At 35.3% G+C, this 15632-nt stretch overlaps 1 protein-coding gene across 1 annotated transcript; it reads right to left on the bottom strand.

Moving 5' to 3' along the window:
- Positions 1 to 62: 62 nt before the first annotated feature.
- Positions 63 to 12880, bottom strand: LOC114531902. The gene is made up of 4 exons (XM_028553503.1): positions 12584 to 12880; positions 9179 to 9248; positions 6797 to 6878; positions 63 to 151 (listed from the first exon to the last, which is right to left on the bottom strand). Exons 1-4 carry the CDS (start codon positions 12739 to 12741, stop codon positions 63 to 65), a joined length of 399 nt encoding a protein of 132 aa, XP_028409304.1. The 5' UTR covers positions 12742 to 12880.
- Positions 12881 to 15632: the final 2752 nt, after the last annotated feature.

The following is a 15632-nucleotide window of genomic DNA, read 5'->3' as shown; positions in this document are numbered from 1 at the left end:
TTGTAGCAGTTCACTATCGAGGTAGCGGAACTGTGCTTTTCTATCCAAGCAGTCGTCAATCATCACAGTAAGGTATTTTTACTATATATGAATCGTCCTGTTGAAATGCACTTTCCAGTTCGAGAATTCCTGAGGAAAAAGGTTTCAGCATCTGCAGAAAAAAATTAACAATGTCAATAGATTGCCCTTTGTGAGTTGTGTGCAGTTATATATGTTAGTTTTACGTCACTATTATAGTTTAATTGGTAGATGAAACTGCGTCGATACGAGCTCCATGCATTTAATTTATTCATTTGGGTTGGCTACTGACTAATGAACTAAAGCAACTATATAGTGGAAATATTCTGCGGTCATCGACCACAAGAACAAACTACCCAACTTGCTTTCTTGGGTTACTGTATAAGAAATAATGGCAACTCCCACTTTGCTAGCTGTTGTGGATTTTTTGGCATCCCACTTCATGTCTTCAATGACAATTAGATATATTGATCGTCGAGTGAACAACTCCAGTTGCTGCACGAATGTAATCTGTTTAGTGCTATAATTCAAGAAGTGCAGTATGCTTATAAGGGCGTGATTAGTTCTTGAGCACTGAGATTGAGATTTAGCAATATGATCCTCTTCAAGAAGAGTCGATTAATCAAGAGTTAATCATTCCATGGGGATATATGCGCGTGGTCAGCACTTTCTTTTAGTATTCAGTTTGGGACTAGCTTTGTTGAAATTCTACCTATAAGTGGACAATTTCTTAAAGATCTGTTATATGTGTGAGGAATTGCTTTATTGACTTCATGCCAGAACATCTGAATTACGAAAATTTAATGCTAGGAGGAATCGTTACTTAGCACGGGGGAAGTGTTTCCACGCGCCAGATAGCTGGTACAGCTGCTTTCTATAGTTGAGTAGTTGTTTGGCATTTGTATCATAATATTTTCCTATAGCGATTTACTTTTTAAATCTGTAAAATGTCATAAGGTCTCATTGACTCTTTGAAGGATGGGGATATCTGGTTGCAAGGTCGTTCTTCCTGAATAGAGGCAATCACGATTGATTAGTAATCATTGGAGATTAGCTCTAGAATTTGGCACCACTCAAATTTGGTGTGAGAAGTCTCATTACTAAGAATGTTCGAACACACATTGGTTTGTGCCAATACGGTTTCATCATCCGAAATTCGAGGTGTGTGTTTCTGTATATGTTATCGTGAAAATCTGTAAAGCAGGGATGTTTTCTCTAATAATATGTGTCGTCAATAGGCCAATGTCGTCAATAATTCTCGTTGACTGGATTTGAGACTGAATTTCCTGGATGTTTATGAAATCGTTATTCATGATAATTGATTTTAACCTCTGCATGATAATTGATTTTTACCTAATCTGAACATAACAAACGAAGTGGAAGTCAAGTCTGTTCTAGGCATCGGTTCTACATGCACGCTCATAATGTGAGTTCGTCATAGAAATAAGTATTTTGGCCAAATTTTCCATGTTTCGAAATTTTCTCATCAAAAAACACTAGTTCATATTCATTTAAAGGCCAGAGACATTCAGACAACACAAGGTATTTCGAAAAATATAAAAAAATTCGAAACAAACCTAGTTTTTTTACATACGGACTTGACTTCCACTTTAAGGAATAGATTGGTATGGCATTTAAAGAATCTTTCAGGGAAAAGAAATCTGGTCAATTTAAACGTCGTAAAATGACAGATACAATTAAACAAACATGCAGTGTCACTGAGATAAGAGTAAAAATCTTGTTATACACTTCTGGACTGAATACCAAATTCATCTTATATTTCTTAAGCTGATTGATTTTATAATCGCTTGAATTAAATAAAGGTTTTTGAATACCTATATACTATTAACAACAGTCCGGCGACATGCACGTAAAGCATTTTCTCAAGAATAATTTTTCAAAGAATTTTTTCAATTATCATTGGTAACATAAAGAACAGTCTACGCTTTCAAATTCGTTTTTATGTTGGGAATGATAACCGGGTTAGTTATACACACGCGCTATTTTCTACTAGTCTACATGCATGTGCATTGCGTTGGAGCCATATAGATTGAAAATAAACTAAAATTGCAGAATAGAGTGCGATTATTTCTTTAATTAAATTATGTTTCTATATAGCAGGAATTGAATCAAGTTAAGTATAGTGGTAGTGTCACTTTGTTTTAATCCTAATTTTAATAAAATTCAGAGGCACATGATAAACCAAATTCATTTTCATTGTTATAAGGTAACTAATATAAACAATCCAGCATGACGATCGATTACCGAGCATTACCACTCATGCATCTTACTAAGGTGAATTTATTTCTCGTTCTATTTGGCGGGTTAAGCTGCGACAATGCAACACCACAGAAATTGGTGTTTATGAAGTTTCAACCCGAAAATCTGATCACTGGTTCACAATTATACATTTATGTATCACTATCAAAGAGAGAACTATTGAATAACTTTCGGAATACGCATTCTGCAATCTTTTGACAGCATGCACATCATATATATACACATCTGACAGCTGTGAAATGGCCATTTTGAATCTTTTATTTGAAAGACATATTTTGTTGAGTAGTTATAAATCATTTTCAGTCTCACCATGTTTGAAGCCTGAGTATTGACGGCTATAAGTTTTACCAATTTCCGCAGTGTCCGACCATGCAGATATTTTTATAATAAAATATATCTGCATGGTCGGACACCGCAGAGATTGGTAAGACTTTTATATCTCTATTTCAAGTTTATATTATTTCTTCCGCTTTTCTATATTTATCTTATTTCGTGACATTCCATACATTTCCTAGTCCCGTCTTCACTTTTTAATCAATTTTTTTTATAATCTTAGAATCCAGAAAAAATTCTAGCCTTTGAATTGGAGCATAAAGAATCGTTGATACAGGCTTCTTTGCCTGTAAAGGGTGGTATTAACGTGTGACTTGTGTACGGCCCTTTTCGACGCTGCTAGTTCTATATTCTCATACTTTTAACAATTATAATTAAGCGCCGGCATATTTGAACAAAATTTTATTGGAAATCTACACTCGACCTAGTCTTTTAAATAATTCCTGAAATTTGAATATTATTTTGCTGTATAAAATATCATTCTCTGTATAAAAGAGATCCACAGGAATGTCAGTCCAACTGTAGGTTTAGTGACATTCTTTTAGGCTTTTGAAATACCTGCTGAGGTCATGACATCATAATGTCAATGAGCTTATATAAGCAAACCTCTTGACACACGTGATAAAAAATGTGCGGAAACGGCGTAGATATGCATGTGTAGATATGTGTAACCTCTGCTTTCCAAAACCTGTGCCTTTGTGTATTGGCATCATTTAATAATACGGTCGAATTATGTACGTTCGCATTCTTGACTAGTATTCAAATTTAGGAATTTTCGACAGAAAATGTTTATCAAAGCGATGCTTTAATTAATTGAAATAGCAATGTAATTGCTTTACGTGAGTACGTAACTTTAAATAATTTACATAACTTCAATGAGAAATATTTTGTGCGAATTTCGTTAATAATTATTTACTGGTGCAGTTCCCTTTCTTCACCTCGTACACCATTTCGGCCTTTTAGTGATGGCTGTCATCACTTGTTGGTCATGTCGATAATGGTTAAGTTTGCACAACTCGCTATAGATATCTCCGCCAGTCTGTCTCCGCGATCGCGACCGCCCAAAACAGGCTTATATTTTTTAGTTATGCGAGTCACGCAAAGCCGAATTTGTTCTGCGCATAAGGGTTGCTTTATCCAAGATTTTAGACGAAGTGTAGATTGAGTTTGTCTTATTGCAATAGGTCTTTAAAACCCAGACGATACAAACCATATGCTGTTGTTTGGACGACTACGGCGCGGCATTGAAGATAATAATGGCTCATTTGAATACCTTTACGTCACCTCGCGTTTCATTTTAACACTGGTAAGGCAGCAAGTTCGTGTAAACAGCCTCTTAGAAATAAGTATACAACTATACATGCATATAGATGTATATCACATTTCTTTAATCTGGAGTAACGCGTACGCATGCAATCGGATATGCAAATCGGATTACTTTCTTCGAGGGAGGCATGTTTTTTTACTACTCTGGGGGCATTCGCACTTCCTCGCCTATACCGCTCCGTACACCAGGTGCGCACTAGACCTAGCTGCTAAATGACTATCTTTCGTACAGCTATACAGGGTAATAGTGTGGCATAATAAACCACAGGTTCATACTTATAAACAGTGTATTAAAGAATGTCAGAATGTCTACAAATTAAGGAAATATTTCAGGTTTACGTTTCATAGTTGTATGTCCCCCAAAGCTATATATGGTGCGCGCTGCATGTTATTATCAAAGTTAACTTGGTAACTTTGCAAACGTTTCTGAATACTTTGGATTCGATTATTCAGGGACATTGTCGGTTTGTTTGTCTAATTTTAGTCAAGACGCCCATGCATCAACACCCATGCATGCATGCTTGGTTAATTTACGTTTCTAAACTAAAGATTTAAGCTATAGGTGTAAAGCGCTTACTGATTATATATATAATATCAAAATGATGGAAAATCGAGTGATATTTAGCCCATTTATACGACGCAAAATGTTTTGTACGGTACCGAGAAAATGGCACGGGCGATGATTTAAAACAGTTTCTTATTATTATTAGGAAACACAACGTATTCCCACAATACACATTAGTCGCTATTGCTTCTCTTTCGGTTTAAATCTGCCTTTAAATAACTAACATTCACACCAATATGACCGCCTGAAGTCTCATCTACTTTTCAAAGCGTTTTAAAACATGCTCGAAGAGATGTGGGAAACTTCAGCGACATAAGCAAAGATATGATATGCACGTAATTTAGGTATAACCTATGGTATAACTAAAGGTTTGTTCACACTTTTGTGATCAAATGATCCAATTTGGTTGGATCCAAATTAACTTCTGACGTATGAAACATAGTCGATTATTGATAAAGCAGTAATGCATTGGCTTCGGTGGACTGATTTGCTGCTCGTATACATTACAAGGCATTTATGAAGACAACAGACTATAAAACATCCATCAGAGGTGAATTGGATCCAAAAAAACCTTCGCTTTCATTGTAGATATTCTGACTTCAAAATTAAGAAGACGAGTAATCTATAGTAGTTTTCAGATGAGTGCTTAAAAGTAGATAAATTTCGCTCTACTTTCTATCAACCATGAAAGACCCTCTGATATTTATCCTCAACGAATACTTTGTGGGTCTATTTTTCTCGTCTTTAGAAGGATAATATGTTACACATTGTGAATTTGTTAGGATGACAACTAGTCATCCGTCAAGTCATCCATCAGTCAGATAATTTTTACAAGTTTGTAATTCTATCCGGTAACGCGTAAAACTGTCAACCGTATGCAGGTCCGGACCCATATAGTAAGTCATCATATTCTAGTGGTCATGACGTTCCAGCACCGTCTTCCTGTGCTTCAAATTGGTACATTTTGATCTTCGATATTTCCAAGTCAACGATTTTTTCTGTGTTTCGTCAAATTTCACAAATGGACTTTTATAAAATCGTATCTAACAATAAGGTCGCCGTAAGTGTTTATTTAGGCATTATCATTTATCTCGGGAGTTAACACTGGGACGAGATTGAAGTGATAACGAATGACAGTTTAAAATTGAAAAAATGTCTGCTTGGTCAAAAATTTTTCTTCGCCTCAAACTTCATTGATATGATTTTAAACTAAGCTTTAATTAACGGTGTTAATAGGACCCTTAATTTACATGCGTGAAAATTAGCTACAGGCTAAATGTGTGGCGATTTATTTAGTCCGACACATTTTCACTTGAAATAAATGGCTGTTTATATTGTCTCTTGTTACTGACTAGTCCTTTTACTCCTTTAAAAATTAAGTGCTATTAACTATTACTATAAGTATATACTAAATAGATAATAATAATAAAAACTAATTATAAATGCTATACTATAATTAACTAAAAGTAGCTATACCATTTGTTAACAATTTATACCATGCATACACACTTTATTTTAACGTTTTTGCTTAATGCTTTGCATGCATGGTTATTCTTGCATGGGAGTGGTTTCATTTATAGGATTAATTCAACTACTGATTCATATTCGGCGACGCGAGCAATGGAACAATTCAGTAAACATTTTGTCTGTCTGCAATGTGCTGTAGCGACCATGACTCCGCTTCTCACCGTATAGGTGATAGTTATTAAAGCCGCGCAGAGACACTTATAACATTTTTTGTCAAATACCATGTGGTCGAAGTTTGCGGACAAGCAATAATCATCGAATTAGAGTTCGTCTGAAGTATTGCTATATCCGACTTCGATAGATGTAATTATAATGTAGGGTATATAGTTATATATACACTATATTCTATGCTACCGGCTATAGGACGCCGGCCATGCATTCTCAAATGCTGTCTCTCAAATATTTCAAATATAGACAAAGTCGAAATAAGACGGATTTCGAGTTTGATATGCATGGAAGAGTGAAAAATTGAGCAGGCAAAAAATTGAATCTCAGGTTTCAAGATGATTAATTCCGCTGTAAGCGATACATTTGTTGTTTTGCTTAGTAACTACGCGCTGTACAAAATTGTGTATATTTTAGGGAAGTATTAGTAAACTGTTCAGTAAGCTCTTTGTTATACTATAATTGCTATGTCGCTTTATGATTTTTATCATAAAAGCATCTGCATCACTACATGAGTACATGTTGAGCATTAGAAGTGTACTCATGCACGTATTGGATTAAAATGAAACAATATTGTCTTACCTTTAAACAGCATTTGCACAATACAATACACCAGTAATATTACCCAACTGTGATTAGTCTTTAACATTGTTCCACAGATCACCTGAAATATATGTGAACACGTGAAGCCCAGCACTAGTTCAGTATTACATCTCACGTCAATATATACTAAGGTGCAACCTGAGACAACTACAAACAGACCGCAATCATGTTAAAAAATGTGTTGAGAAATTTTACAAATTAAAGAGTTGTTTTATCAGATTATTAACTAATTCTAAGAAAAATGACCTCATGCACCAAGTCTTTTTTCACTCAGAGCAACTTGGTTTGCAATATGGCATGAACAGGTTTATATATTTTTCAAAATTAAAGAAATATTAATTAAAGAAATTAAAGAATACTAAGTTAGTTACTAAAAAATAAATATAGAATACTTTATGGTTGGCGAGTGCGTACGATTTTTATGCACGACTTGTGAAGTAATTTGTTTTTTGAATGTATATAAAGATCAATTTGACAACGACACGCTTTTAATATACAATAACACAGCGACCAACAAAAATCGAAATTTTATGCATCAAAACATATTTATTACCGTTCAGTTTCATTGTAATTTTGTTCAATTGAAGTTAGACATTCTTTCCGAAAGATATGATAATGTGCCCATGCAATGTAAAAATGTCTTGAATCTCATGTTTTGAATCTCACTCCTGCATGTTATCACTAAACAGAAATGTTTTTTAACTTGATCATCCCCCCAGCAAGTGCATGCTACCGGTAAACTTTGTTATAAATAAAAATAATTATTTTCTACCTGTTCGGTAAAAATAAAAATAGAGCTTTCTGAATGGCTATAAGGTTGTCTCGTTTTTCAATAAACGGTTTGTGCATTTGAGCCAGTAGTGTTTGAGTAACAGCTAACTGGGCAAACTTCATTGATAATTTCTCAGATTGTACTTTTAGTTCTACACCAAACTAATGGCCAAGCTAAAGATCGCGTAATTGCAAATCTCCACTATAGTTACAAATGCAAAAGACTCCTCCTAGTTTTCCCACAGCTTTGCTAAAGGTTGTCATTCGCTATCGAATATTTTCTTAGACATTTGGAGGTTTTTCAAATAGAGGCTATATTGTCTTTCTACATGTCATGTCATTGTTTCCTTCTAAAGCAAAGGTCAAAACATCACTCTTCAAATACATAAATCAAAGACCGACTCACGGATGAATTCAAATTAAGAGTGGTAATTGTGCAAAGTACATATAAGAGGAAGGTTGAAAAGCCACTTGCATGCACGAACAAGCACACGTGCCATTAATTTGTTTGTTATGTTTGACTCTCTAGCTTGACAGCACCATGCATTAATATTAATTGCTTGCCTGAAGGCAACTATGGTACTCCGCTGTATATAAGACAAAGTTATAACTTTAGTACTTTTGTCTGTTTGCCTGAGATTCGGGCAAAATGAGTACTTTTTGCTGGTCACTTTTCACTTTTCTGATGTACAATGCCGCGCATTGTATTGAGTAGGGAATTTTTTTAAAATAAGCTTAGTTACCCCCCCCCCCCATTTCTACCTGCAAAATATCACCGTCTGCAAATTTGCCCGAAGTCCCGATCTTTCACGAGGTAACCGGGAGCTTATTAACACAATCGAATTTCGCATGCTATTTTATATTCACATGATTCTAGTTTTTAAGCTATGTCCTTAATATAATGGTTATTCTGCGAAATCGAGTCGCATATGCGCTGGTATAGCCGACGAGGCGCGTAGCGCTGAGCTATAAGTATTAGTCATATATACGACGGAGTGAGCAGAATAACTGTTTTATCATATATACACAAGTGCTGGATAAAAACATCATTCAAATTTATTCGTAATTTGAACAATAGTGACTACACTTTTTTAAAAAATTGAATAATTAAATCTCGTATCATGTTTTTCTGTTTTTCGAATGTTATACTGTTAAACCGTATATATTGTGTAAACCTATATAGTTTTTAACTATATATACTGTTGAATACTTTTGTTTCAAAGTTTGTCGCCCTCTCGGTGAACTTATACTTTTATCAAGGAAAACTTGAATCTCATTGTGGCCTAACTCCCCAAATCTTGCCGCAATTTTGTTTACGTTTCCCTACTAGACAGACATGAGCTAATATCTGTGTAGTAGAGTCTGTAAAGAGAGCCAATCGGATTGCACATTAGCTCATACCCAGCGCTTGCAGTGTATATAATAAAAATAAATGCCTATACATGTTTATATGCTGTTATAAGCAGCTAAATTAAAGATAATATACCAATTGGGTTGAATTGAGTAAAACGTATCTAGAAATGTGTTCTATAGGTTAATCAGATAATAATTAAGACGATAATAACTATAGACATGGAAAATGTCATTCACCTCATTAAAGTCGATGATAGAGATTTGGGAAACCTTATCGGTTGAAACAAATTTCCTTTGCACGCACTTCCTGTAGATAAAATTTTTGTCATTCTTTAGACAGAAAGAAATCTTTAAAGAAATTTTTACTCCATGTATCGACCTATTACACTTATATTCCGAGGTTTAAATTGTATACCGTTTTACCTGCAAACAGACTAGCTCTTAGCGCTAGTCGCGTCCTTTGCAATGGGATTCTGACCTCCAATGATTAACGCAGTTGCGCCTGCGAAAGCACTGAACATAATGTTTGTTTGTGCAAATGAGGTTGAACATGATATAAAGAACTATAAAGCCTTATGTTTCAAATATCAAATGAAAACCGAATTCAATTATTAATATCGAAAACTATATTAGTGCATGGCTTGCATTGGTTATCCAGTTAACAAATCGTCATAAACGAGCATCAACGCCCGGTATTGCAAATTTGAAATTGAAGTTTTCCGGCAACGGGCAATATGATGCCATAAAGTGAATATAATCAGTTATAATGTGACTATGTGAATTTATAATGTAAACGTGCGATTGGCTCACTGAGGCTGAATCTAAAATTCAGGTTTGTATCAGCATAACCACAGATGGCATAACGGCCATTTTAAAACTTTTTGGAAATTATCTTTTTGATCTCGGATCATCTTGAAAATATACAGATTACAGAAAATTCACTTGTAAAAATGATTAAAAAGATATTTAGAAAATGCCTTGCGACAGAAAAACGGCTGCGATTCAAACTCTGAGTTTTGAATAGGTAAATGGATATAGTATTTCAAGTATAAATTTTGTGAATTTGATCAATAAATGTATAACAACTCTTTTCAAGTTATTCATCCGCAGTTTCGTTCAAATTAATTTGAATTGGTAAAAGTTATTTATATTGAAAAATTATTTATATTATATTCATTTTGAAGTCTTACATGAATGCATTTATAAAGAAGAAGCGTATTGTCGCAATCTAAACAATTCGATATCAATCTCAATCAAATCCAATTTACTGTTAATTCTCATTTCAGAGCTTTTGCCGAATATATACTTCCGAATTTTCCCTTTTACGTATAATGAATAGTTCACACTTTGATCTGTGTTTCTATTATTATATGCAGACCTAACCCCTATATAAGGTTGAATCGCCGGAACAAGTTTTTGTTCTTTCAACCATGCATAATTTCAACCATGCAGTCTATGGCGTTGATACGGTATTGATCCCGCTGAAATCACTCTGCTAAGAACAAATAAAAAAGTTATTCCAAATTGAATATAGTGAATATATAAATACCACCTCTCGTGAAAATTGCATCGTTGAGAATTGTAGTATGATGTAAAAAGCTGCTTTTGCAATTGGTACGAATTGCGTGCTTTACGCGCTGCTAGGAAAAGCGCTATTAGTTTTATGCCTGTCCTGGTTGTCATAAATTGCAGCCTACGCTGAACTTTCTCCACTCTTTTTCAAGTGTTATTCTCACAAACCCTTTGCAGTTTCTGTCAGTATCAGTCTTACCTTAATATTTTGATTTTATGAACAGTTTTTCAGGGATAGTTGCATTTCACAGCAATTTTAAATAACATGCAGGCGTTAGTTGTAGATCTGTTTTCCCTTCGCCATACATATAGTCATAGAGTTTCCCCTTCAATTAACATAGCTACATAGAGTTTCCCCTTCACAGCTTCACCATACACAGAATCCCATGGGTAACATACATGGAGAAGAGGTCGTAAATGCTGCCAGAAAGACCAATGTAATTGCATGCTCTATAACCCACGACCTACAAGATCTACAGGGTGTCCCAAAAAAAACGAAAACTATTGAAGTCACTCATTGTTAAAATTTGAATGCCGTGTTCACGAATTTCAACCCGTGGGGATTTAATGCAACTTATAAAAAGCTAAATGCTTTGTGTTGCTAGAGAAAGGGGACATATCGAAGGTCATGGTCCTTGAGATGCACATTTAAATAACGTTATCCATATTTGTAAATTGTAAATATTGTTAGTAAATATCATTTTTGCGAACAAGCAAATTTTACTGCATCATATGCATGCATAAAAATGAGTATGGTAAACATTTATACACCTGTGGGTCCCAACAGAGTGCTTAGGCATTCAAACTCTAACAATTGCATTGTTACGGGTGATTTCAATAGTTTTCGTTTTTTTTGGGACACCCTGTATTGTCAAATTCGCATGGAACAACTTACCAAATTTGGACAAATTTTCCTTGTTAGATGGTTGGCAAGAAACCACCGACGACAATTTTTCGAAAAAGTAATAACTTCGTGGAAATGACCACGATATCCACTCCAAATAGTGTTATACTACACTAATTATTGGGTTTAAAATAACACCCTCTGATACAAGTTAAGATTGGTAGAGTTTAGTAGCCCTTTGAACTCTGGTATTAGTTGCTGGTTTAGAATGTTCGTCTTCAGCTGCAACTTGTATCTATTCAATGTAGAGCCAACCTGGGTGTTCAACCCACGAAATATTGTATATTCTAATATAGTTTGCGAATTAAGTATCTATAGTACTCTGTATATGTCAAAAATCAAAAAACCTTTCTGTATAGACATTGAAGAGCCATGTTTAATTTTGGATTTCCGTTTCTTTGTATTCTATAACTCAACGTCTGCTAAACGTCTCTTTGTGTTGTAAATCGTCCCGGGCTAATTGCCGTTTATCATTGTTTCTGCGACTTTATAAATGTTAATCTCATGTTTGTTTTCAAAAGCCACACATCCGGACTGGATGCATGCATGAGCAAAAAATACAAGAAAATTGTTCTTTCGAAATGCCCTTCAACCCCAACTATGTATTAAAATTTTATTCTCTTGTACACCAATTGCAATCGATTAGGTAGTCTTCGCAACGTGTAAAAGCGCATTCACCCGTTTTCGCGGAATTTCTATATCACTGTATTCTTTACTTGTTTAACTATTCACCTAAGACTGCGTTCACATGGTACCGTTCGCTCGTCACGACATCTTCGTTTGCCGTTTAGAGCATCAGTTGTGTCACAACATCTTTATTTGCCGTTTAGAGCATTTGCACATTTGTGCAAAAGTTATCAATTTAATAATGCTTATTTAGATCTCGGGCAATAAAAATCTTCACTGTCTTTTATTACTTATAAAATTTCACCTGTTCCGATAGCAATCCGGTACCTTGTCAACGTGGCCTAGGTCCCAAGTAAACGCTTACCTCGTGTAAAATGCCCAGACTGCTATAATAGGGTTCTCAGTTGCTAACAATTTCTTTATTCAACATCATTTTGTTTTGAAATCGTGATAGCTCCGCATATTTAATTACACATGTGGTAAAGTGTTAGTTATCAAATTAACTAAATATTCATTCTAAATTAAACAAAATCACATACCTTGAGACGTTTATGAAAAGTCTTATTTCGTGAATCCCGTCGTGGGTAGTGAATTCCATAATGTTGCATGGTGCATAACATAAAGTTGCAACTGAATACCGAATAAAATAGCTCTCGACAGTCGAGGCATTCTGACAGATGTCTGACAATTGTGTCATATTAAGAGTAGCACTTGGATATGGGTGCACATATGTCCTATTACTTGTTTTCTTTCGGCTTAACGGCAAAGTTCGATTCTATACCAAAGGTTTTATGTTATCAGTGGCGTATAGCCAGCCTCGCGAATTAGTCCCGCTATGCAAGCTTTAGTCTTATATAATGATTCGTTCCTTCAGAAAGACTTTAATGTTTATGCACAGCAGAACATTAGCATAGCGGAAGTTAATCGTCTGGCTAGCTACTTTACTGTATGTAATTGGTCGCCAATACTAAAGGCCGACACACACCGGCCTTTGTGACTGGTCTGGTACCGATATCTCTCAAAACGTTCTTTCAGAATTTAATGTATTTGCTTTTTAAAATGAAAAATTCGTCCGGTCGCGTTAGTGAATCTCCAGTGTTCGTGGGCCTTAAAGCACCAATAGATGATTGAAGGCGGACGTGACACGAAGACAGCTTTCAGTATTATTAATACAGAAACCATGCAGTAAAAGTGCACTGAAATTTGCTCGAGAGCGTTAGCTTTTAGCTTTAATTGTTGTATATATTGTAGCAAGAAGTTTGTCTAAGCAGAATATTATGATTACACTCAGAATACCCTGGTTTTAACCCAAAAACCTTGTTCATGAAGGTTATATATTGTTGTGAAATTACCCTCCCGAATGAGTCAATCAGTAATAGTGCTATCATTTCCATACAAAAAGTTCAAAGTGGACACTTATCCGTGTGAAAATTTTTTTTTTACAAAAATGATTCAGATCTCTCCTGTTTAACGATTGAGTCATGAACTGTGAGACTTTTCAGATAATATTTTTAAAAATTTTGCTATTTTTCTTATTTTATTTTGTATGCATGTTTTATAAAACGTTCGGAACGATCTTGTTGAATACGAAATAGATCACTTTTAGCGTAGGAAATCTGGAGGCCTCATGCTAATTTCTAGTTTTTGCTCATTTATATTTCACGCGTCCGCATTACCAGCAATGACTATCCAAGGTCTACCTAGCTCCGGCTAGGTCTATAGTTTCGGCTTGGTTTTTTTTTAACTCGCATTGCGCAATGCGCAAGCGAGTTCTTAAAATGGGAAGCGTTCTTATTAATATTTTTATGGTCGAGAATTTCGCGACCCGCAAGGTGCGATAAGGTGCGCTGACCTGCAAGCCATGAGCTACGCAGGCGTGGTTGCTAAGCTAACGTGCATGCTGCACTGCTGAGTGCATCCGTTCATGACGCAGGCCATATCTCCCTAATCGGGAACCTGCGCACAGGTAAGTTGCTAGTTATATCACCTGTTGTATTCACTTTGGGCATATTTCGTTTCACCTTCGAACTTCGAAGCAGTAAAGTAGAATCAATAAAGCGATCAAAATGCTAGCGATCAAAGTGCTATCTTTATCTTTACACTCATTACACATACAACTAACTGCACACGCCGAGCAGAGTAAGCCTGCACTTAAGGATTTCAAGCAGTTTCGAAATAGGCTGTTGTGTGTTTCTCCTGCTTTCAACATGCGACTATGTATATTGTTCATTTTTATTATTAAGAACATTTACGACACAAAATTTGCATAGCTGGGCTGGCTACGCCGCTGTGAACGACGCGATCATATAACGCCTAGTAGGCGTCTTGTTAGGTTATATTCTTATTCCAATGATACCTTAAAAATAAAACCTTCATGTGTGTCCTAAATTTTATCGTTTACCTAAAGTACATAAATTATGTAAACCTCTTACACCTATAGTTGCATCTCAAGTTTCACTTATATTTAGTTAAATATCTTTCTTGAGTTAAAACCTGTTGTCGGTCTAACAGAACATCGTGTAATTAATTCTAAAGAATTTGTTGAATCAGTGAAGATGGATTTCAAAATGGGCAAAATGATATTAATAAAATGATATTAATAAAATGATATTAATAAAATGAATTACAACTATCGATATTTAACAAAATTGAAGTGTTAAGGTATATGAACATCTTAGAGATACGATACAAGATTGCACTAATTAGGTTATATTCTTATTCCAATCGTACCTTCAAAATAACTTCAGACATTATAATTATTTGTAATACTTAAAAAATCGCCTATATTCACCTATTACTAGGATTTTTATGTACTAAAATGTTATAACAAAACAAAGTTTAGTTACAGTTCAAAAGTGTAAGTTTTCATGCAAGTATATACAGCGGATATATCGTTTAATATATGACTTTTGAAATGTCACATGCACTGTTTCCAAGAATGGGCAGAGCGTTCCATTTGTGCTTTGACATAGTTGCAGTGTTGTTGAAAGGAAGTTGCTTTAAAGAAAGTGCTTGTGTTAAAACAAAGTGCTTTCCCATGACTGTAGGATCCCCTTTCGTATTGATTTTCCACCTTTAAAATACCACAAGCATTTCGAATATGTTTACGAATATTTTTTAGAGTGCGTGACTTTCAGACCAGTTTGCATGAGACTTGTTGTAGGTCCCCGCGCAGCGCCGCCAGTTCCGCGTGCAGCAGTTACGTGAGCACTTTATGTAAATATAGTTTAGTTGTTTGTAAATACGTCACAAGGACACATTGTTGATTCGGCACAAAGACACGTTGTAATGTAATATAGCACTATTAATTAACGCTTGCATTGAATTTTGATACCATTATTGAGTCAGATCGTAGAGGAAGCATGAACTCACGCTGTAAATAGAATCTTTAAATAAACGATAGAATACAGTCCCCTGAGTGGTTTTTTACGTGGACCAGTGTGCGCGGGATCGATTGGGGATTCTGCAAAACAGTGGTCCTTCGAACCGGATTTGTGAAAGGTGAACGAGGCTGCGGACAAAGAGCGAGTGATATTTGCGCTGCCGTCGTGTGTAAAAGATTTAGCGTGAAGTGGAACAACGAAAGGT

The sequence above is a fragment of the Dendronephthya gigantea genome, unplaced genomic scaffold (genome assembly GCF_004324835.1).
Source record: "Dendronephthya gigantea isolate DGI-Jeju-01 unplaced genomic scaffold, DenGig_1.0 000076F, whole genome shotgun sequence".
In the NCBI taxonomy this organism is placed as follows: Eukaryota; Metazoa; Cnidaria; class Anthozoa; order Malacalcyonacea; family Nephtheidae; genus Dendronephthya; species Dendronephthya gigantea.
The sequence above is the reverse complement of the archived record's forward strand: the minus strand, read 5'-3'. Positions and strand labels throughout refer to the sequence as shown.

Bases quoted from the DNA above. Each gene is read 5' to 3' on its own strand.
- LOC114531902 (XM_028553503.1), bottom strand. From the start codon at position 12,741: ATGACACAATTGTCAGACATCTGTCAGAATGCCTCGACTGTCGAGAGC. The intron at 6,879-9,178 runs GTGAATGACATT...CATATATTTCAG, and splicing joins CTATCATCGACTTTAATGAG to GTGATCTGTGGAACAATGTT. The intron at 152-6,796 runs GTAAGACAATAT...TTTTTTCTGCAG, and splicing joins TGTGCAAATGCTGTTTAAAG to ATGCTGAAACCTTTTTCCTC.